Raw genomic sequence first — 22,223 nt, 5'->3', positions numbered from 1 at the left:
GCTGTGCTTAGGAAGAGTCAAACGGAAGGGCAATTACAAGATCATCCCATTATATTGGTGCCTTAAGAATACAATGGGACAACATGTTATTTGTTCATTGTAATTACAGGATAAACAGAGGAAGATGTTAAAGCAGGTGGCACTAGGGTGATTTAATTAAAAAAAGCCTCCAATTTGTCCCTTAGTAACTTTGTCTCTAATTAGGAAAGAATCGAGCTGTAACAATGAATTGCACCTACCAAGCACTTGGAGATCCTGGGCTCTCTTGTGGTTTTCATCACTTTTTGAAGTGTTGCAGAACACCTGATCATTATCTTTCTGTTTTCCAGTAACAACAGCTCTACAGCATCCAGGACGAAGTTGTAGGCACTTTCATTCACCTTTCCTTTTCTTCTTAAAAGGAGATGAGAATACGTTCTGTAATCATAAAATAGAAACAAAAACAATGTTAGTGTAAAAAGTATGTTAACTATGTAATCGTTAACTATGGCAATTTTTTGTTATTTTCTCATTTTGGTTAAGATAGTAAATAAGACTAGTCCAGTGGAAACTGCCAATTTCAAAGATCTTGGATCACATATCATATCCAAACGAAATTACTTTAAAGGATTTGTGGTGTTCTCTCTCTACTCCCTTTTCCCAAAACGGGATGTTATGGACAGTTTGAGAGTAGATCTGTTTCATTCCATTTCTGTGTATTCATCTGTGGTGAGAGAACTTAAAAGGTATGAAATTTATTTGTTGAAGGACTTCAGTCTCGCAGAGCTGGTGACAAAAAACATATCAATAGAGAACAAAACATGCTTAAAGGCTGTTTTAATATCTTCCTCAAATGGTTTTTAGAATTTTACTGCACTTACTACCTGTATGTAAAAATGGCACTTTTAACACACAACATTGATTACACAAAAAGTGGAAGAGATTTTACACCTGAGATTTGGCTTTTAAGGTCTGCTTTTTGTGCTCATAGACATCAATGAGGCAATGCCAGCAAGTCTCCAAATCAAGTAACATCCAGTTCAACAATGCTTATTTTCTTTGTAATATGTCAGCAGTGATTTAATTGCGGAATTATTGTTGGAAGCATTGTAGTCTACCCGTGTGCTGGATTTTCTGGATGCCTGGTACTTCTTTCTGTACAACATGAACCTCCATAGATACCAATGGCTATGTTATTCTAAAAATAAGTTCAGTCATTAATTGAGATATTTTTATGTAACTTTAAAAACTTCAGGATGAAAGTAACTACTTAGAAGCAAGAACTCATTGTTAGAGCAAAGATTCTGTTAATGCTTTAGGCTTGACCTACTTCAAAATTATAGATCTAGAACTCAATTAGAATGGTTGGGTTTTATTTATTTGGTTTTTTAAAATTTGGTTTGCTACTCTGCAAATAGAGAATCTGAGGTAAAATTCTGAGATTTGCTTGTCCGCTCTCTAACTGCTGGTGATTGAAGTTCCAGTATGAAAGGGACAAGTGATATACAAAGAAACTGAAATCAAAAAATTTAAATCAAAATTGTGCCAGCATACAAGTACAGGGGGGGGAAAAGGAAGATAGTACCAGGGAGGTACTGAGATATGGGAAAGCAAAGATTTTTTTTTTAAAGCTCCAAAACATTCCAGGTGCACTATAACAAGAGTTTTATACAGCATTTAGAACAAACAATCTTATTTTGAAACCCAGGTGCTGAAACCAAAGATTTTTAAAGCAATGCAAGTTTGACTTCAACAAAAATCAGACCAAGTTCCTGACAGACTTGTCATCAAGATAATCTGATTGAGTTCAAGAACTTGGGGAGGTGGAGGAAAACTAGAAAAGCCTTACATATTGCAGGTTACTTGGAATTAGTCTTTTGACTTTTGGTGGTTTAGAAATGTGTGTGGAGTCTCGGCTGAACACAACGTGTAACACTTTCTGCTGGCACAGAACAACAGCTCCCTTATCATGCCAACCGAGTTCCTCTACGACAGCATCTGGTTCTAAGTTGTAGTTAACAGCAGACACTCATGGAAAGAAAATGATCTTTGTGTGATGTGCTACAGGCTAAAAGTGATCCTCTGTTTTCAATATAGGGTTTACTTCATTGCAGTAAACTAATGACAAAGTGACTAGATCTGTACTTAGCATAAAGCCTTTGTTCCATACCAGCCACATCTCAAACCTTAGTCATCTAAGGTCCAAAAGATGTATGAACTGATAGGTTCATACCTATCCAGCTAGGTTAGTACTTCATCATATTATTTTTCAAGTACCACACCACCTGGAAATGTTCAGTCCACGGATACAAATTTATAAGTTTTTTCATTTTTAACAGGAGTGTCTATAGTTGGGAGACAAGACACGAAATTAAGTTGATCAAGGACTTGTGAACAAGTGCTTGACTGGAGTTAACTCATTTTTATCTGGTTATGGTACTGTATCTCTCCAATTATAATACACAACAGACTTTTCATATCCTCCACAAGACCCAAGCACTCTTCTCAAAAAACATGTATAGATTTGATAAAGAATTAGCGAGGATGATCTGCAGCAGATAAATGTATTCCAGTCCTCCAGATACAAGCCTTTGATCAGAGTTAAAATTCCAAAGCAATCACCCCCACTGACTGTTTCATTGGAGCAGCTGTAGATAACAAAGCAGTCAAGGAGGAAAAGGTGCATAAACTGAACCAGTACAACAGAGCAGTGACATTCCCTGCACCACCACTGCAGCCTGCAGGATGGAGGTTTCCCTAGCTGCAGGCAGTCAGCCATGGCAATTCTGGGAGGTTATTTGTGATGTCCCCTCACTTCCATAGCCTGGGAAAAAAAAAAAAAACAACAACACAGAAGTACTAGTACCCTACTGCTTTGAAAACTCTAGGAAGGAAACCTGTTATGGTTTAACCCCACAACCAGGCAGCTCAGCCCCACACAACCACTTGCTCACGCCCCTGCAGGGGGATGAGGGAGAGAACTGGAAAGGCAAAAGTGAGAAAACTTGTAGGTTCAGATAAGAAGAGTTCAAGAGCTAAAGCAAAAGCCATGCTCAAGCAAAGGAAAATAAGGAATTCATTTACCACTTCCAATGGGCAGACAGGTGTTCAACCATCTCCAGGAAAGCAGGGCTCCATCGTGTGTAATGGTGACTTCAGATGTCAGACACCGCAACCTGAATGCCCCCTTCTCCTTCTTCCCCCAGCTTGTATTGCTGAGAGCAACATCATAGAGTCTGGGGCATCTTCTCTGTTAATTGGGATCAGCTGTCCCAGTTGTATTCCTTCCCAACTCCTTGTGCACCCACAGCCCAGTTGCTGGTGGGGTGGTATGAGAGGCAGAGAAGGCCTTGACACTGTGCTAGCACTGCTCAGCAATAACCAAAACATTGCTGTGTTATCAGCGGTGCTTTGGTCACAAATCCAAAACAGAGCCCCATACCAGTTACTCTGAACATTAACTCTCTCCCAGCCAAAACCATTACAACCACCCATTTCAGGGTAATTCCGATATTTCACTGGCCTCAGGAGAAGGAAACATGGAAATTCACTCATTCCAAATCAAAATATAGTGTTAATTCCTTACCCTTACAGTTTATCTTTAGCAGGACACACAAGAGAACTAAACTGGAGAGAATTTAGGTGGTATCTGATTTACAAAGCAAGACAGCAGAAAGAAATTAGCAGAACTATGATGCCCCTTTGTATGTTTTAATTAGACCTGACTATCATTCTTATACAGTTGGGGTATTTTTCCTAATGCAACAGTTCAAGCAACTCCATTTAACAATTACTGAGGAAAAAGGTGCTGTCAGACAGTATTTACAGGAGTCTATGCAGTGTTACCTCAAGTATTTTCAAGTTGTGAAACTCGCCTATTAAATGATTTGCCCAGAAGCAGAATAAAGAACTAGGCCATTCGTCGGGACATTCTGAGGTAGACTAAAACTGTGTCAGTAAATGCACTGAAATCTTCTGAAATACTTTGAGAAGATTTCAAAAAGTATTCATCTAGAAGCATAAAGGATGAGTTATCAATACCCTAGGTGTTTATCATCATAGAAAACCATGATGTCACATTTTTAGATGTTTTGGAGACCAGAATAACAAGTTTTCTGCCCTTGGACTTTGGCCAGCTATTGGTGCAGAAAAAAGGTGCTTTGGTCTTCTGCAGTATTTTTTTTAAACACAGCCTTAGCATTTGAGGTTCAGTAACAGCCTTTTGAGTTGCTTCTGCTCTGAAAGCTTCTTCTTTATGACAGCACCTGTTCAGTTGTGCTTATGCTCCTTTTTGTAGCAGAGGTTGGCAAAGGCTGTGTTCACAGCTGACTAGAAACAGTGAAAACCAAGAGCTATAGATGAAAGGGTACTATAACCCATAGCATAAAATTAATCATATTTTTAGTTATTCTAAGGGAAGAGAATTGTCCAAGTTTTGTATTTTGTTAAATAAAAACATATCAGGAGAAAACAAGATATTTTACTTTAAAGTAGCTGCTACTGTAGGGATTATTCTAATTCAGGCTGATAAGGCCTAAAAAGCTTTATGTTTTTGAGAAGCTGTGACTTACAGTCAAGTTCACTATCAAGGAATAGTACAGTTATTAGATTCATCATATCCACACAATTCTGGTTGTACTCTTTTTAGTTAGGGATTTGAAAATCCATATTATGCAAATGGACAACCAGTTCTGAAAGTAAGATGTTTATCTCTGACACCTTAAAGACACACTAGGTAAGATAAACTTTGCTAGAACTACCAGTGAGATAGAAGATTAGTCTCAAACAAATGGTAACGTGGGTCCACCACGCAGTCGTGCACTGACGTTAAAGCAGTTTGAAGTGCAAGGGATACCCTGCTGTACACACAATAGGGCTCACTTATTTACCAGTCCCATCAGAGACAGCCTGGGAGAAGGGTGACTCAATGCCCCACATGTCTAAAACAAAAAAAAAAAAAAAAGCTTGTTGTAGGTCTGTGAAAAAAGCAATGGAAGTCTGTCTGGCCACAGCTGCAAAGCTATTGCAAGCTCAAAGTTACCTTACCACTTCTGCCTGCCTACCATATTTCTCAATCAATTTACAAGGAGAGTTCAACATTCTGAGGAAAAAGTGCTAACTAAGCTGCCACTTACTCTGTTTTGACTGCTCTAGAAATAAGAGCTCTTCACTGGCTAAAGTCAGAACTAATGTGTTTAAAAATACAAAATACAGGCGTAGTGTACAATAGTTAAGGCTTGACATTTTTGTAGTGCTAAAAATTAAATTCCCTAAAGCTTATCCTACCTAAATATCTCAACTCAAAATTTGCCAAAGGAATTAAACTAAGACCTGAAGTATGGTCACCATTTAAAAAATCTGTATGAAAACCAAATCTGAGCTTGGAACAAAATCAGGATCTTTATGTCAGTGACTTTATGTCAGAAGTCATGCCAGACTTGTTTTGGCACCTGCATGGTAGCAAGGGCAAAATGTTTAAAGTTGAAGTTGTGAAACCAGTTACCTAGAAACAGCAGCTTTATATCAGGTCTGAAACTTATTAAATTTAGGGGTTTACTTTTATTTAAATAAGCAGATAGCTAAGATGCCTTCACTTTGTATAGTTCTAGTTCAGCCTTAGATATACCAGTCAGGCTTGTGCACTGGCTACCTTAGTACACTCAGATAAAGTGCTTCTGACTGCTAAAACAATCTACTGAAGCTTTTCAAAGGAGGAAGAGACAGTGACCTACCTTCTTACTAGTTCATATTACCATTTTAAACATCAGAATTATTTATAGTATTTGACACACTGCAGCTCAGACAAGGACATACCTCATGTCTTTTCAATCCTCAGGCCACAAGGGAGTGCTGAAGGCTGGTCAAACCACCCAATAGCTGCAAGAAAGGAATTTCAGAAATGCTTCCTAGCACTTGTGTTCAGGTTCGATTTAAATTGCAAGCAGCAGGTTTCAAATACAAAGTTCCTCAGCAGCCTTCTCTAATGAGGAGATAACTTGCATTACAATCTGATTCAAGTCTCATGGGTGAGAGAAGCAATACACATTTATGCTTCAGAAGGGTGAATTTTAACTTTAAAGTATCTTGGAACTGAATAACACTGTGAGCTAGCCCTTCATTGAGTATTTTGAGGTTTAAGAATTTCAACTGCACCACTACTGAAGGACTGATGCTATGACAATGTTAGATTTTGACAGGATATGTATATGGAATAAGTAGTCCTAATTAAGTATGTAGCATTTCACTTTTCATTTCTTGGCCTTTCAGTTAAAAAGAAAGAAGGTATATAATTAAATCTTGAATTCATTTTGATCAAGGGAACACTTGATGAGGACATCAAGCAGGAACTAAATAAACAAGTAATCCCAGTTAAACACAGATTACCCTGAACTACTGAAACTTGAAGATCAGTTCTATGCAATAATATTCATGTATCTCCCACATCAGGTATAAGCTCAGTGATATATTTTAAAATTGAAACCACGAGCAAGATTAATACTAAAATGCATATTAACTTGTTTTATTGAGGCACAACAAGGCATTGTGAATAGCCCATACTTGAGGCAATCAATAGTGTAGTAAGCTGGACATTAATACAGTTTAGGGTAAGTGCAAACAATATACATTCACAGCTTTATTAGCAAGGCTACATCACAACTGATAAAGTGCCAAATTAGTGCTGATTCAGTACCCCAACTCCATGATTTCACCTTGCACAACAGGACCATCATTTCCCCCCAATAATGGAACCACATATCCTCTATAAAGTCAGTAGTAAGTGCAAAGCTAGTCCCACCCCCCTCCACCAAGGTGTTTGGAGCAGCTCTTTTGTAAACATCGCACTGGATTTTAGTCCTGATAAAGGAGGTATCCCGAGAAGGTGGAGTATTTCCAGCTACTTCCATAGATGGCTCCCCGGTGCAGACGTAGCCAGATCTGATCCCCCTGGAACAGCTGCAAGACTGCATGATTACTTGCTGTTTCATGATCAGGAGCCCCGTCGTTCGCATACGCTGACACGAGGACCTCTTCGTTCTTCATGAGATTCACGTACAGCGGAACATTTACAGCCAGTTTCAGCATGTGGAAGATGAAGACGTAGGTACCATTCACCGGACAGTTGAACCTACCAAGCTGGATATCAAAAGTTTCTCCAAGGTTGTTCAGCAACAGGTCAAACACAATGGGCTGGTCTAGAGTTCCAGGGGCCAGGTTGGATGTTCGAGCAGCAGAGAAGGCGACTCTCATCTGCTGCGGGAGCGGGTAGACGTGCACCGGGAGGATGGTGGCAGCTTGGCTCGTCACTGGCATGTCCACAGGGGTGATGCTGCGGGAGTCTCCCTGCCCAGAGTCCCCACTGTTAAAGGTTTCATTGTCTCGTTCTGGACTGCTCACCTGAGAGGAGTCACTCCACCCTGCTGTTAAAAATCATTGGCACAGCGTTAAGTATCATAAACCGAAGTTACACTTAGGCCTGCAGGCGTAATCTTAAGCACCAAGTGTGCAGGCTTTGTGACAGGTTTGTCTTTCAGCCACAGCAAGTTAAGGGACTTCAGTGAGAAGAGAGCTTTGAAGCTGGTTTACATTCATCACACTTGCATTCAGCAACATGGGACATAACTTAGCTATGAGCAGTTACTTCTTATACTCCTAAGTAGGAGAGGGCAGTAGATTGCAATAGTTTTAGCTTTACTTTTTCACATATATCAGCATAGAAAGCATATGCTAACTTCTGAGGGGAGAAAAAAATGTAATTTCCAAAAAAAATTGCAAAAGTTAGAGCCAAGTAGTCATTTAGTCACCTTCAAGATCTGAATTTTTACTTCAAGTTACTCAACACCATTCTTCTAGAGCTGCATCTTTACTAGCCCTAACTTATGATGCTAGAATATTTTAAGCCTGACAAACTAGAGTTGCTTAAAGTTTTCTGCACTACATTTCCCAAAATGAAGTGTTTAATCTTTTCCAGTATCTAAGTTAAAAGGGTCTAGAATGAAACCATTAATAGATCTGAGAAATTTAAAACAATCACACTCAAGTTGCAAACCATTGCTATTTCCACTGGAAAGCAACATCTTAAAAGATAATCGGTGAAACTAAGGAAAGTTGCTATGACATCTTAATGCTAATGAGTACTTCTGTCAACTGTTAATTAACCACCATCTCATTTAGTTCTCTTCTGATATATATTCTATGAATCCTCCCTCAAACTGAGAGATGACCTGCTTCATCCTAAAACAGCTTCCATGATATGGTGTAAATTCCCTTTATTCTCTAAAGTAGTGACCTACAGCTACTGTTCATCTCACTTCTCACCCGTAGCACTAGAAGTCCAGCTTTTTCCAGCCCATACAGTAGGATTAAATAGTCTTGTTTACAACTTCTCAAAATATATGCTATTTTGTGCTTGGTTTCAGGTAGCTAGTCTTACTTATTTCTTTAGGTTTTATACTGCACCACAGAAGTACAGAATAAGCCTGTATTACCAAACACACTATTTTTCATAGAAAAAGTTCTCTTACAAAGTGTCTGGGATCTGATATCTTATCCAGAATCAAGAGAAAACACAATTAAGGGAAAGCTAAATGCTTCTTCCCTGAACACAGAGAACCACCCTATGTGTGTTTTCCTAGTAATTTTATTTGTGCAGTTCAGTAGGGTACCATTGTGCCAGAACTTTGATACGTGAAGACTCCAGCCTGAGAACAGTGAAATTAAATCTGCTGCTATGCAATGCTGTCTAAGAACAGTACTCAAGCTTCCACCTAGCTCACACTAAGATCAATTAATTCACACTAAGATCAATCTGTTGTGATGGTGTACTGTTTTTCACACTATTCATAACACCCAGCTGCTACACCCAAGCACATCCATGTACCACTGGGAACCTGATGTCAGCCTTACCTCTTGAATTTGCTCGAGGACCACTAGTTATCCCACCTCGTTTATAGCACTGCTGGTAATTAACATCCTAAAAGAGAAGAATTAGGAAGATGGCTGTAAGCAAATCTGACATCAAGTGAGGCAAATATGCTTTTTTTTGCACAACAAATTTAATCTCTAGAATAAGCAGTTATGGAGTTTAGAAATAAGGTGCAGATAAAACAGCCTTAACCATGGAAAATTTACTTCTATAACAGCTTGTATAAAATTAAAGAGCTATTTTGATGCTTGTTTAATGCAAATTAGCTTCTGAACTATGCACTCAATTGAGTTCACTGAGCAAACTCAGTGAACCTTCAAACCTCAAGTCTGTTAGAAGTCCATAAGCCTGTAGAGAAGACCTTCACAGACTCTCCTCCCATCAAGAACCTTTGTTTTCTTACTTCTTATTTGGTATTTTGCATAACCCCTAGTCCATTTAGGGGTTCATTATTTTACATTACAAAGTCGTTTTAGTGTACCAACTTTTAAAGAAATAAAACAGACTCATACAACATCTTATTTACCATCTGTTTGCATTTCAAAGACTCCTTTCAGACTAAAATTCAACCTGTTGTACAGAAGTGTTATCTGTCTGAATTGACTTAATTCAACTGCTGTCTACCATTCCAAAAAAAGAGTTTTGCCTAGGAAACAAAACTAACATCTAGATTGTAAGAAATAGTTCACCTGTTAAGATTATGAAAAATTATCATATTAGAAGACTTAGCTCCTCTGCATTGGAAGGCTACTGAAAACAAAGTCAATACTTACCCTCTGAGAATATGGCATTCCAGCATAATCTCTACCAGGGAACTGAAGCTGGCCATAGTTGCCATTAGTTATTGAAGGTGAACCTCTGTAAGCATCAAAACCTGTTCAAATAACATTGATTATTCAATATTAGTCATTGTTTGGTTTACACTACAGGTTCAGAATATAACTAGAGCTCTTTATTTGGCAATTATGCATATTAAGCTATGCATTAAAACAGCTATTCTTAAATTCAGAATTTGGAACAGAGTCTTACTACTCCTTTAATAAATGCATTTCATTAGCTACTCCTAACTACCCACTGTGGATATATCAAAATTGCATGTTTTAAAATATTAACAGACCCTAACAATTGCCTGTGATACTAATGGGATTTCCCAGAACAGCTGAAAACTTGCTAGATACAGAAACAGGATTTAATGGAGAATTAAGAAATACTTACTTTTGCTATTACACATAACTACCACTGTCATACATTTAGATGCTACTATAATAATTTGCCTCTTGAGCTAGTAACACATTACTTTAAAGTATTAGCTTAAGCTATTATTTAAATACCAAAGAGGACTGCAAGCAATCTCATAGCAGACACCACCAAACCCTTAAATGCTGTTAAATTAGACCTATAGAACTCATCTGGTACACATTCCTACTAGGTATGAGCAGGCTCAGCGCAATAACTGAAGCAACTATCACACACTAAGTGCCCTTCCACTTGAAAGTGGAATAGACCACAGCTACCAACAACCTTAAGTCAGTATCTGCTGAAAGTCAGCTGAAACTTTCGGTAATACTTCAGCTTGCAGCAAAAGAGCAACTGGTCTGCAGAGACCAAATAATCCTCCTCTTATAACTCTTCAATTTGTTTTTAATCTGGAAGGGATCTTCACTACTGGGAGCCTGTCCCCCATCCTGGTTTCTGCTGGTAATATTAAAGTCAGCAGTGCTAAGCAAAGACTATCTTGGTTTGGGCAAACACTACAAGTGACATCTGATGAGAAAAATGCCTGCCCAGACTGTCAGCAAGACAGATGCCAAGAGAAAGAATAGAAGTGGGTAAAAAGTTCAGAACAGTGAATGAAATAAAGAGTCCATACAATTAGATAATCTAATAACCTATTAGTGAAAGTTTCTATCTTCATAATTAAGAAGGCTATGAAATTGCTCTGCCATTTGACCTGAGAATCTCAAGTACAGGGACCACAAGTAAGAATGAACTTCCTTGAATTCTACAAGAGGACTCTGTTCTTTGCACATTGCCCTTAAAGTCTGGTCTTAAGAAGTTTCACATACAGAGCTTGAATTTAATACTGCGTTGTGTTAAATCACATTGCAGTGTTAGTACAGCAAATTTTAAGGTGGTAGTAAACACAGACATACCTTTGTAGCCACCAGGGGAGCGATATGAATTAGCCAGTGACCTTCCACCTCTAGCAGATCCTCTGACAGACCCACGACTGTTAAGGTAAGGCTGAGGGGGTCTGGGAATAACGTTAGCCTGTGCTGGATAAAAGGCAAGGCTACCGTTGCTAACAGGAACAGCTCCATCAGATTGATAGTTCACTGCTTAAAACAGAAGGCACAGATGAATTTAAAGCTTTTTCTAACTGAAATAAGTTACTACACCTAGAAGCAAGGGCAGCATTAGGATGTTCAGAGACTGATTAAGCTGCTCTGAATATTCTGTTCTTCTGCCCCTCCATTACTTGAAATAAGTGGGGATCCCTTCCTTAGTTTTGTAGAGTGTAATTCTTGTTTAAAGCCACTGAGAGCCCAGGCTGTCAATGTAAGCCTCTAATGCATTCAACAACTGCAATATTCAGTTGCATAGGTGAAAACAAGCTTGCTAGCAGCATGAAAAAGCCCAATTTAGATTAAAATCAAGTAACATTTGATTAAGAATTGTCACTTGGAATCAACACTGTTTTACTAGCAAGACCTCAGTGGTTTATCTGATAAACTAGGTCACCTCAGTATTGACATCCTTCAGAATGATGAGATAAACTCAGTCTTATCTGGATAGTAATAAGGTAACTGTGGAAAACAGATATTTGGGTTCAGTCTCTTCAACAGACATTCCTACCACATGTTATTAGGCAGTTCAGCCCCAAGCAAGACATATTCAAGAATGCTTTTCACTCAGTGGTTGAGTGGTTAGCTTTAGATACAGACTTTGCAATCATGAGCGTATTTCCACAGGACCATGTTTTAAATTGATCCAAGAAGCTTAAAACTGATCCAGAGCCACAGTATAAACCCTTTTGAGAGGTCTGTGCAGAGCCACTGCACAAGGCTAATCAAAAAAATTATGATTCCCATCAAAATATGTACAGAAAGCTGATCACCTGTACTCTCAGTGATGAGAAGGAGTATTGAAGCTAAATACGCTTTCCTGACTTCTATATTTATATTGTTCTTTGAGTTCTTAATCTTCATGTGTCTCACTGACTTTACACACTATCAGTCTGTTTCTACTCTAAGTCATGTGAAAAATCACTCTGGCAGAAAAACAGCAGTTTTAAATGACCTTGAGTCATTTGGTTTGATACTCTTATGAACACAGATCCCTGGCTGTTGCTTTCTTTCATCCTGAAACCTCTTTCAGACATTTAGGGGTTAGTACCATGTCAAATTTAGTGTCAGCTACATAAATCCACCTGGTGCACTATCTGAATGTCAAGCAGGTCAGGTTTGTGTTGAATACAACAGCTCAAGACCACTTACTAAGTTCAGTATTCCTCAGGTCAGACTGAAAACTTACCCCAACTTTTTTACTTAGCAAGTCCCAGCACAGCACTATTACAAGAGACCAAAGTAATGGTTCCAAATAAGAGGATTTCATCATTGCTTAAATTCCAAGAAAGCGATTGTTTGACTGACAAGTATCACTACATACTTGAATTTCTCACCTACTGGGAAATTCAGGCATGTAGGTGACACAGTCTATTTATCTAGTAGAGAAACAAGTTTGAACCAGCTTTTCATCCTGCTAGCAGTTTTGAAATTAAGTTTATATACTATTGACTACATTAGAGTTGATGTAAACCTCATGTTAAACCCTTATATAGCATCTGTTAAGAATTTCACTGTCAGAACTCACAGCACATGATAATGAATTAAAAGACTATTATACACTGAAGATATTTAAAGTCTACTTGAATTTCAGACCCAAGTGCAGTTCTCACCTGAAGACAGAGATTCTTGTGAAAGAGAGGTTTGTTCTGCAACATGAGATGATTGCAACTGGCATTGAGGAGGAGTCTGTGTACTTGCTGTAGAGAAACTCTGGTTATATCCTGCTGAATACGAAGAATCCTCTTTAATTTCCTGGTCCTTACGTGGAGGCAGTGGTGCATTCACTTTAAATACCTACAACATATTTGAAGACAAGTGTTTAACACTACCAGCTAAAGTCTCTGCCTAGTGCCACCACCCTGCTACACTGTGTTTCAAATCCATATGCTTTTTAGCATATGTTTCCTAGAACACCAACTGTTTCTTAGAAATAATCGAAAATACTGTACATAAACCCATCCTTTTCCCTCTCAGTGAACTTACGGAACACACACCTGTTTATGTAGCTACTCCCCAATAAACAGCTTGATTGACTATAGCTGCAGTACTTAATCAACTGAACAGCTACCATATAAGCTATTTTCCTTCTCTGGGAAATCCTGTTAAATTCATTCACCTGTCCTACAGCTCACCCTGAAGCTGGGACAGCCTATAGTGAGAGGAGATATATTCGAGAAGAATCTGGGTCTTCATATATGTCTTGGAATCTGATATAACACTACTCTCCAATCAAACACCACACTAAACAGCCTTTGCCCCTTCAGTCGACTGGGCCTCAACTCTCCTACTCATTTAAAAAGTTCCCAAGAGTAAACATAACCTAGATAACAGTCTTGTAAGTCAAATGTTATAGCCTGGGCAGTACCATGGTGAGCAGATATTACCGATAGTTTAATCTAATCAACCAGAGTTCACTCACTCCAGTGACTGTATTGCTTTATAACCAGTAATACAAAATTACCAGAAATGATGCTGCCAAAAGTACAACTACTATCGACATCAAAAAGGAAAAAAAATATTTTAAGTAAAAAGGGTCTAAATTTCACAAAAAGAACCATCAGCAGTACTGATACCAGGTCTAGAGGTGTATCTGACCATTTCCCAAGACTATAAACTCTTCGAAGACAGACCAGGGTAAAACTACAGCTAGATGCAGAGAACAGCTTCACAGCTTGACAATTCTTTTCATTTTCAGAAGCCTCTATAATTAAAGCAGGAAATGAACACACTTCTAGGGTCAAGAAACGAAGTCTTGTCTCTAAGAGGGAGTCAGCACAAAAACTCCTCATGATACTGAAGTGCTGAGTATAAATTTTGAACCACTGTAAAATGAAACAGGCTCTGTTGATTTCTTTTTTAATTTTTGATATTTCCTCTGGTAAAAAAAGAATGATCCAAAGCAGTCCACTTTCTAAAAGAGATTTGAAGATGCTGTGCAGTCAGGCTGTCAACACCCACATCCTGAAGTATTTTTAGCAAGTGGTCTACTTTTTCCTACAGTGAAAGTTACAGGTGGAATTTGAATATAGGATTAGGGCTACAGGTCAGGTCTGCCTTTAAGCTTCCTATTGATGCCATTGTGCTTATTGTTCAGATAGCTGAGGACATAATCAGATACTTGCATTACTGTCACTGATACCACTATCTGGCAAGGAACTGTCTGACTCCTGACTCTCTACTCAAATCCAGTGGCTGTGTTTTCCTGGCAGCAAAGAGAATCTAAGCAATGTAGGGAACAAGAAAACCCTGCACTGGAAAGTTAAAGGCTGCTACCACTACAAGAGGAATGAACAGCCTTGCAATTTAGTGACAGATGTTTGCTAGGCTTACCCAAAAATCCCAAGAGAAATCTTGAACATTTAACATATCTGAAAACATGGCATTAGTTCAAGTGAACTTTCAGTGGTACTATTATGATCAAAGTACTCCGAACACAGACAATCAGAATGACTGAGACCAACATTCCATATTTATACCATGACAGATGCTTATCTTATAGACTGGGTCCCCAAAAGACTCTAGATTCTTGATCATAGCACACTACTATTTCACCACTTTCAGGAAAAATCACCACCTATCCCCTCAGCATAATTTAAATAGATCCAGCTCAGAAAGCACCATCTCCCTACCACTTGCCCTATTTGTAATGTGTATCAAAATTCTGCACCTCTGAGGTAGGTTCTGCTTGAAACTCTTCTACACATACAGAACACCAAGCAGAAAAAGTCAATGCAGTGATTTTACCATAGACCACATCAGGATGTCACTGAAGTTTTAGTTATTAATTCCTGTGCTTTGAGCAGTTATTAGCTACTGTATTCTACCAAACCCTACAACATGTCTCAATACAAGAAGATACTGTCCAACAAGTTGTGGAACTGCACAGGCACATTTGTTGAAACAGAAAACACCTCTGGAGAATCAGAATGGCTTCTTTCTAAGCTTTCTTTTGAGCAAGACCATTAAATGAAGGGTTAACATCTTCTGAAGAAGGTATCAGAGGAGTAAATAAGACTAAGTACAGAGAAGGCAACACTAACAACTAAATGGAGAGACTTCCTGTGAACCCCTCTAAGCCTGCACTGCAGATTACCAGAAGTAGCAATATTAGATAGTATTTTTTTCAGGCCATACACCATTACTAGTGTTCTCTATTTGCAATAAACAACTCAGACTGTGTGGGATCTATTTCCTACACATGTATATTGTTAACACAACTACTTGTTAACAAGATAGGATAGTGAGCAACACCAGTCTCCATCAAGGACACATTTTCTATGATTCCAGTGGACTGAGTTTTACTCCACTGAAGGAAACTGTTTAAAAAGCAGCAAGATAAGTTCAGGCTTCAGAAAGTTTTTTGTCCTAACAGCTATGTACTTCACAGTTCTCTCTCTCGTGTAGTCTTTATTCGAAATCTATTCCTAAGAACAGTAAGTACAATCAACCTTACCTTGGGGCACAGCTATAAATCTGTTCATTCCAGGCCTGACTTCTCCCTCTTAGTTCCTTGAGGCTACTAACATATCCCAGTATTAGATTTTGGGACTATACAGAGCAAAACTACGATCTCTGTTCTTAGACGATCTGTTTTGAGTTCTGAAAGCACTGGAGAAGCAGAGCTCTAACCCAGGTTTTCAATGTTAAAACAGAATGATCTATCAAGTTCTGCACCATACCAAGAAGAGCCAGCTCCTCAGCATTAGTCTCAAGTTACTAACATTATTGTCAATTATTTTTGAGTGGCCTCAAGCTGTGTACTTACAGTCTGCATAGCCTGAAAGGGAGCTGCTGTTATTGTGACAGAACTGCTGCTTGCAGGAGGAGACTGAAAGCTTTGCGCTGGTGGTACCGATGACATGGGGGCGCTTGAAGTAGGCAATGGTGACTGTGGCTCACTTGGGAGGGGAATAGTTGCCTGGGGGAAGAACAAATGTAATGAAAGGTCACTTGATAATTATCAGGCAGTAACAGAAGCAGTTAATTTGTTCTAAAGCCTAGACTGACAGAAGTCAGCAGTTTCTACAGGATGACATTTGGACATAGTAGAGCTACAAAATAGCTTTTGCTTACAATTTCAAATCTTGCTGTGCATCCTCAGCAAACAGTACTTCTATTGCAGTCTCTGCTGATTAAGTGAAATGTGCCTATGAGCTACTATACATACCATTCATTGCAATAATTTCACAATAAAGAGACATTAGGTATTTTTCCCACCAGTAAGGAAACACTGAATGCTTTCTGTTCCATTTACTGAAAGATAATTCTCTGGTTGATATTAAGAGTGGCTACTCTTTTCTGGAGGAACTTAGAAAGTTTAGGGGGGTTGATTTTTCCCCCCTTCCCCACTTAATCATGTTTCAGATTAGAAACAATGCTGAGTTGTCCAGACAAAGTATTAACCAGCATTAGATCTCATCTGTGCCCATGGCAAAGTCAAGTGTTGATTTAGAATACAAATATTTACAGGAATCAGAAGTCAAAAGGAACCTGTCCAGAGCCTTACATTTCAGCAACTAATAGGTTTACTTTACCTGTATTTGTGATTGCTCACCTGGGCAATTTCAATCTTTTTAGGTATCAGTGGCTCAGAAATACGTGAACTTGTCTGATACAATGGTTGGGAAGTGTATTTCTCAGCCTCTTGAGAAAGGGATGTTGGTGCCTAGAAGAAACCTGCTGTTACAAGTAGTACTAAAGAGTTCTGGTAGAGCTATGAAACACCAGTGCATAAGCTGAAACAAATGGATTTTGAAAGACCAGGACAGACATTAAGTCCAAAGCCAAAGTACTAAATAGTCATCTTAACCAAAAGCTTCAAGTAATTGGCTTTAGAGATTCAGACTTAAATTAACCTGCTTACGCAACTGGTTGAACAAACTCAGATAATTTTAAGAACTGTAGATTGCTTCAAGCAGTTACTTACAGTGAAGTCTGTGACACACACCTGTCTCATTGAATTATATGGAAAGATATGTCTTATGTTAAGCTTCTAGTGAGCTCTACTGAACAAAGCTTCAGAGTCAAGCTTTGGTTTGCTTTTGCAAAGCCTTCATGTTCTATAGTTAGCTCACACTTGTAATGCTAAGTTTAGGAGTTGCTTAATACTTAAATGCAGAGCCTAAGGCTAATGACTACCAATCCTGTGCTCACCATGTACACACATCACAGGTGCCTCAGACAGCACTGGGATGCACTTGCACACCAGGAGAGAGCACTCTCACCATGGAGTGTATTCCCTGGTTGTGCTGGGACCAAACAAAACTTACCCATTGCTTCCCATGAGAAGCAGGACTGAAAAAAAGACAGATACTAGACTTCAAACCAAAGGGACTAGAGATATGCTGGGTGAAAGCAACCCTAATTCCAAAGTTTGGGAGAAACTATAATATCCCTGTCAAGCATATTATTCTCAACACAGCAACACACTTCACAAGAGATTTTTAAGACAGTGATCTGCATAAATTGAAATGCTTTTCAGTTCTAAGCAATATTTGAATGCTATTTGAAGACTTAACTGCACATAAATACAGTTAAGAAAGCAAGGTTTGAGGTCATGGCTGAACACCAAAGACTCCAATTCCGAGTATTTCTTGAAAGAAGCTTAAGAGAACATCTCAGTCTTCAGCTTTCACACAGGTCTTCTATTTCATGACAATATCCATCCCAATTTATGCAACCTCTTTGTCATCAGAGGGAATATTCTACACTGTAACCAAAGCAAACATTTATGCTGCTCACATGTTCCCACAAGAATATTCATCACACTTTCTAGTGTGCATTTTTCATTCCACACCCTGTATGTTTCAAGGAGCAGACTGTTCACTTTGCATTCATGCAATACTAGGAAGACTTTTCCAACCTTCTTTAAGTATTCCAGATTGTGGGCTATACTACTGGTGTTACCAGCATTCTGCCCCTGTATGTTGTTTAAGTACAGCTATTCAGGAGGGTCCCAGCACAGCTTTCTGTTAGGGCTGGCTATCACATAGATTTCTAAATGCCAGTGAACCCCAGGGTATGTTACCTGTGGTGTCTGTGGTGTTACCAAGTCTTCAGTTTCAGAGCCAGAAAGAGTGTGATCAGCAGATGCCAGGGAAGTATTTGAACTGTGCAGTGCCATGGATGAAGCAGCAGCCTTGCAAGGAGAGAAAATGGAGACAAGGTTTTGAAAAAAATTAATTTAAATGTTTGGTTTCACTAGAACTCACACTCTGGGCATTTCCAAGGAAACCACAGAATAAGGCAGGAACTGAAGTGCTTTGACTAGTTAGTCAGTTTTTCAGGAAATTCTGTTAGTGGAAAGGAAGCCTATTTAACAGCCAAAGCAGCAAGACACGAAAGCAGGGTAAGTGAATTTAAGGTTCATTTTACTGTGGCTACCAAAGCTTGAGACACTATTTCTGGCACATGTGAGGGTCTGAAAGATGAAAATATGGACTATCTAGGAAAGAAACAATGTTCTTCTGCACACAACTTTTAGCTATGACCTGAATCTATGAGTTAAATATTCAAACTATTTCAGCATGTCTTCAACATACTTTACAGCTTCAAGAAATTTCAAGCATCTCTTGCTGCTTTTCAAGCAGAAGAGCAAGCTACTATGTGATATGAAATTTGTTACAAAACAATTGATAAGAAAAAGCAATTAAAATATAAGTCTGTACTAGTAAATAACCTCTATCTGCCTCTTTGGGGTAGTCCTAACTTCAACTTACTTGAAGGGGTTGTTGAAGAAAATCACTCTGACTTGGCAGTTTCTGTTCTTTTGAAGCTGTAAAAAAAGAATGCTTTAAGCAGCATTTACTTTTAAATTTAAACACTACGTACAGGTTCAGTGTGGAGTTCTATTTCTTCCAAGCATTTCACGTATGAAAATGCACACTGTTTTTAGCATGTGCACTGCAAACATTTAACCTACTATCAATAACCTACAGCCAATTGAAAACTTCAGTGTTTTTGATAAAAGAGGTCAGGTATTCAATGATAAATACATTTTTACCACAAATGAGATACCCATTTTACAGATAAGAAAAAATAAACTGGGTAATTAAGTTTTATAGCCCAAGACCCACCCAAACAGTTCCTTAGCATGGCCTATTCTTTATAGTTAGACAAGCTGCCTTGACCTGGCTTACTGATCTACAGCCCAAGCAAACCCTGTTAGTGCTTACAGAATTTTACATACCATTTACACTTATAGTATCACCTACCTACAGGACTACTTGCTGGAGTAACTGAAGGAGGTTGGGATGAACCAATGGCACTTGGTGAAGCTTTATCAAAATCCAGAATGGACTCCTTTTGAAAAAAGATCACCAGTTGGTAGGGAAAAAATTAAACTCTAGATACAAATGAAACATTCTCACTTGAAAAGCTGCTGTTGGCTAATTAGCACTAAATTCATTCATTCAGTGCCAACACACTTTGTCAGCACTGTTTTCCCTAGCCCTTGGTAGGGTTATTGGAGCTTTGTGCTACCACAGCAGAGAAAAACATACTTGCATGAAGTTGTAAGTCCCTTGTATCTGAGTCATCAGATCCTGAAGTTTCTCCCTTCTCAGTACTGGATCTTTTGGAAGAGTTGAAGTAGAGCAAAACTCTGCAGCTGGCTGATGTACAGGTTTAGGCACCTAATAAGGAGAAATTGTATTAAATCTAATGCTGGAAGCAAGGTAAGTTGCCTTGTCCAACATACTTCCAGAGTAACCTACAGGTGTCAGACACTGGAAGACAAGGAATTCTGTGCTGTTATTGATATTTCCTGAATCAAGCTTTCACTTTAGTAATAGAAAAAAAATCAGCTTCCTGTTGCTACAGCTGGTTAAGCCACAGATTTCATAGAATGGTTTGGGTTGGAAGAGACCTTTAAGAATATCTAGTTCCAAGCCCCCTGCCATGGGCAGGGGCACCTTTCACTAGGTTAATTCACTTCATTTGGTTTCTTATCATCAAATGTGAAGAAGACGAGAAGTTGCCTGCATCTGTTGCAAAATTAGGCACTTCCATCTAAGTAAACTCACATATTTAAGTTGAAGGCCAGAACAAACAAAAATCAAAGCTGCATCACTCAAGGTTTAGAACATACTTCCTCCCGGTAGAGCCCATGCCACTAAGTACAGATCTTCATTAACATGGTATTTCCAGACATTCTGAAGAAACTGCACCTAAGAAATACATTGCAAGCTGGTAATTCAGTGGAAACATTTTGTTTTAACCGTAACAACCAAATACTCTGAATGTACCAGCTCCTGCAGAAACTATTAATTAAACATTTCAAAGTTTGGCATAAATACACCTGTACTCCCCCATAAGAGCCTAACTTTGTAGCTAAATATGGACTTCTGCTTCTCTTTTTACTCCTTGATATTTTCACATGGTCCCTTAACAGTTCATCCCAACTGGTTGTCACTTCACTTTTAAAGAGGGAAATATTTTGTCAAAGAACAGGTAAGGTAGCAGAATCATAATAGTAAGCTCCTTAAGTAGCAGAAGCCCTGGTATTTACAGAGTGACGATAATATTATATCCTCTAGATAGTTTAGCATCTTTTGAAAGCAACTTGGAGAAGAGTTAGGCTTGTTATAAGTATTTTAAATCCATAATTTTTTGCGGCTCTCTAAAGCTTTGATGCTCTTATGTTTGTCTATGCAGCTAGAGAGAGGCAAATCTGAAAACATTTAATTGCATTATTTCAACTGGTCCAAACATTGAGATACACAGGAACATGTGAAAGCCTTTGCTTTCTTACAGTACAAAGACTTGTCTTTCTAATAGGAGGTTACTACTTCAATATACTGTATTAGCAGTGTGTTGAGTACATGCATGAAAACATTGGAAGACTGTATGGCAGAAGGGTATGTGTCATACCTGTCACACTAAAATCAAAACAAACTGATTAAGTGCTCTTTGTCCAGCTTTAGGGTAAGCCCAAAAACACCCTTGCATTTCTTCTTCAACAGTTACCTGAAACTAATCACTCACATTTGCCTAAGTTTCCATACTGTGAACAGGGAAGAAGCTTGCAGCACATGATTAACTCTGAAGGACTCCATTTCTAATATCTGTGACCCACATGACAGCTACTTGTTGAGCTCTGAGAAGTTTTACTTTATTCTAAAACTAGATGGGTACACCTTTGTACAACTATCTTAATTAGAAATTCTGATGCACAAGCACTACTTCAACTACTGACTACACAGGTTTATATTGCTGTATAGTTTCCAATACTGAACAGTAACTGAAGGTATTAAGCACCTAAGTGCAGGACAAAAGATACAGCTGAATAAAGTTAATCTCAAAGTTATGAAGTTACTAGGAATCTGAATCTTTGTCCATCACTCTATTAGCCCTCATTTACAAGCAGACTAAATTCTACAGTACTCACTGTCTTAGTAAATCCACTATATACTGTAAAACCATTATATCCATTAAACTGATTAATACTTCTGTTACCCTCTTCCTCCTCACTCCTGTTTATACTAAGACACAAGTACACTACCAAACTGGTTCTGTATGTTTGAAAATGGGTAACAGAAGCCTTCCACTTTTAAGTCACCTAGCCAGGTCAAGTCTGGCAGTGTCTCAAGCTCTTAAGACAGTCCACTAGCTGCATAAGTGAGACTTGTACATTAAACACAAAAGAATTTAAACAGCCTCAAGAGCATGGAAACAGAAGAGACTGCAGTGTGTCACTTTTGCTTCCAAAGATTATAAAATCCTGTGTGCTTTTACAATTTGTTAGAGTTTTTCTCTCCTTCCACAGCTCATACTCTCCCTTATGTTGGTAGCATTCTTTACTTCAGTAAGAAGCACAAGCATACAGGGTTACATACATGACATTAAGGCTTTAAGCCAGGGCTGAAACACAGACTTTCTGTTGCATAGAAATTATTTTCTAGTTCCTACAGTTATTAAAATACACCAGCCAGAAGCAGCTGTAGTGAAGTTACCTCATATTGATTTGCTGCTTT

General features: G+C 38.6%; 1 protein-coding gene across 5 annotated transcripts in view; it reads right to left on the bottom strand.

Moving 5' to 3' along the window:
* Nucleotides 1–6,477: 6,477 nt before the first annotated feature.
* The window catches only part of CAPRIN2 (caprin family member 2), a 34,137-nt gene continuing 18,391 nt past the window's right edge, over nt 6,478–22,223 (bottom strand). For 3 of the 5 annotated variants that reach the window (XM_051784524.1, XM_051784527.1, XM_051784528.1), the window contains 11 exons: nt 19,752–19,883; nt 19,464–19,551; nt 18,969–19,024; nt 18,278–18,388; nt 16,805–16,915; nt 16,016–16,168; nt 12,861–13,044; nt 11,056–11,241; nt 9,676–9,776; nt 8,884–8,950; nt 6,478–7,397 (listed from right to left, as the gene is read on the bottom strand). In XM_051784524.1, coding sequence (XP_051640484.1) covers nt 6,829–7,397; nt 8,884–8,950; nt 9,676–9,776; nt 11,056–11,241; nt 12,861–13,044; nt 16,016–16,168; nt 16,805–16,915; nt 18,278–18,388; nt 18,969–19,024; nt 19,464–19,551; nt 19,752–19,883 — 1,758 coding nt within the window. In that variant the 3' untranslated portion in view covers nt 6,478–6,828. The remainder of the gene's footprint in view (nt 7,398–8,883; nt 8,951–9,675; nt 9,777–11,055; nt 11,242–12,860; nt 13,045–16,015; nt 16,169–16,804; nt 16,916–18,277; nt 18,389–18,968; nt 19,025–19,463; nt 19,552–19,751; nt 19,884–22,223) is intronic. The other 2 variants (XM_051784525.1, XM_051784526.1) reach the window with 2 other exon arrangements.

Source organism: Manacus candei, unplaced genomic scaffold, assembly GCF_025592945.1.
Source record: "Manacus candei isolate 608988 ecotype Guabito, Panama unplaced genomic scaffold, ASM2559294v1 h1tg000018l, whole genome shotgun sequence".
Classification (NCBI taxonomy): domain Eukaryota; kingdom Metazoa; phylum Chordata; class Aves; order Passeriformes; family Pipridae; genus Manacus; species Manacus candei.
Note: the sequence above shows the minus strand (reverse complement) of the source record. Positions and strands in the feature narration are given on the sequence as shown.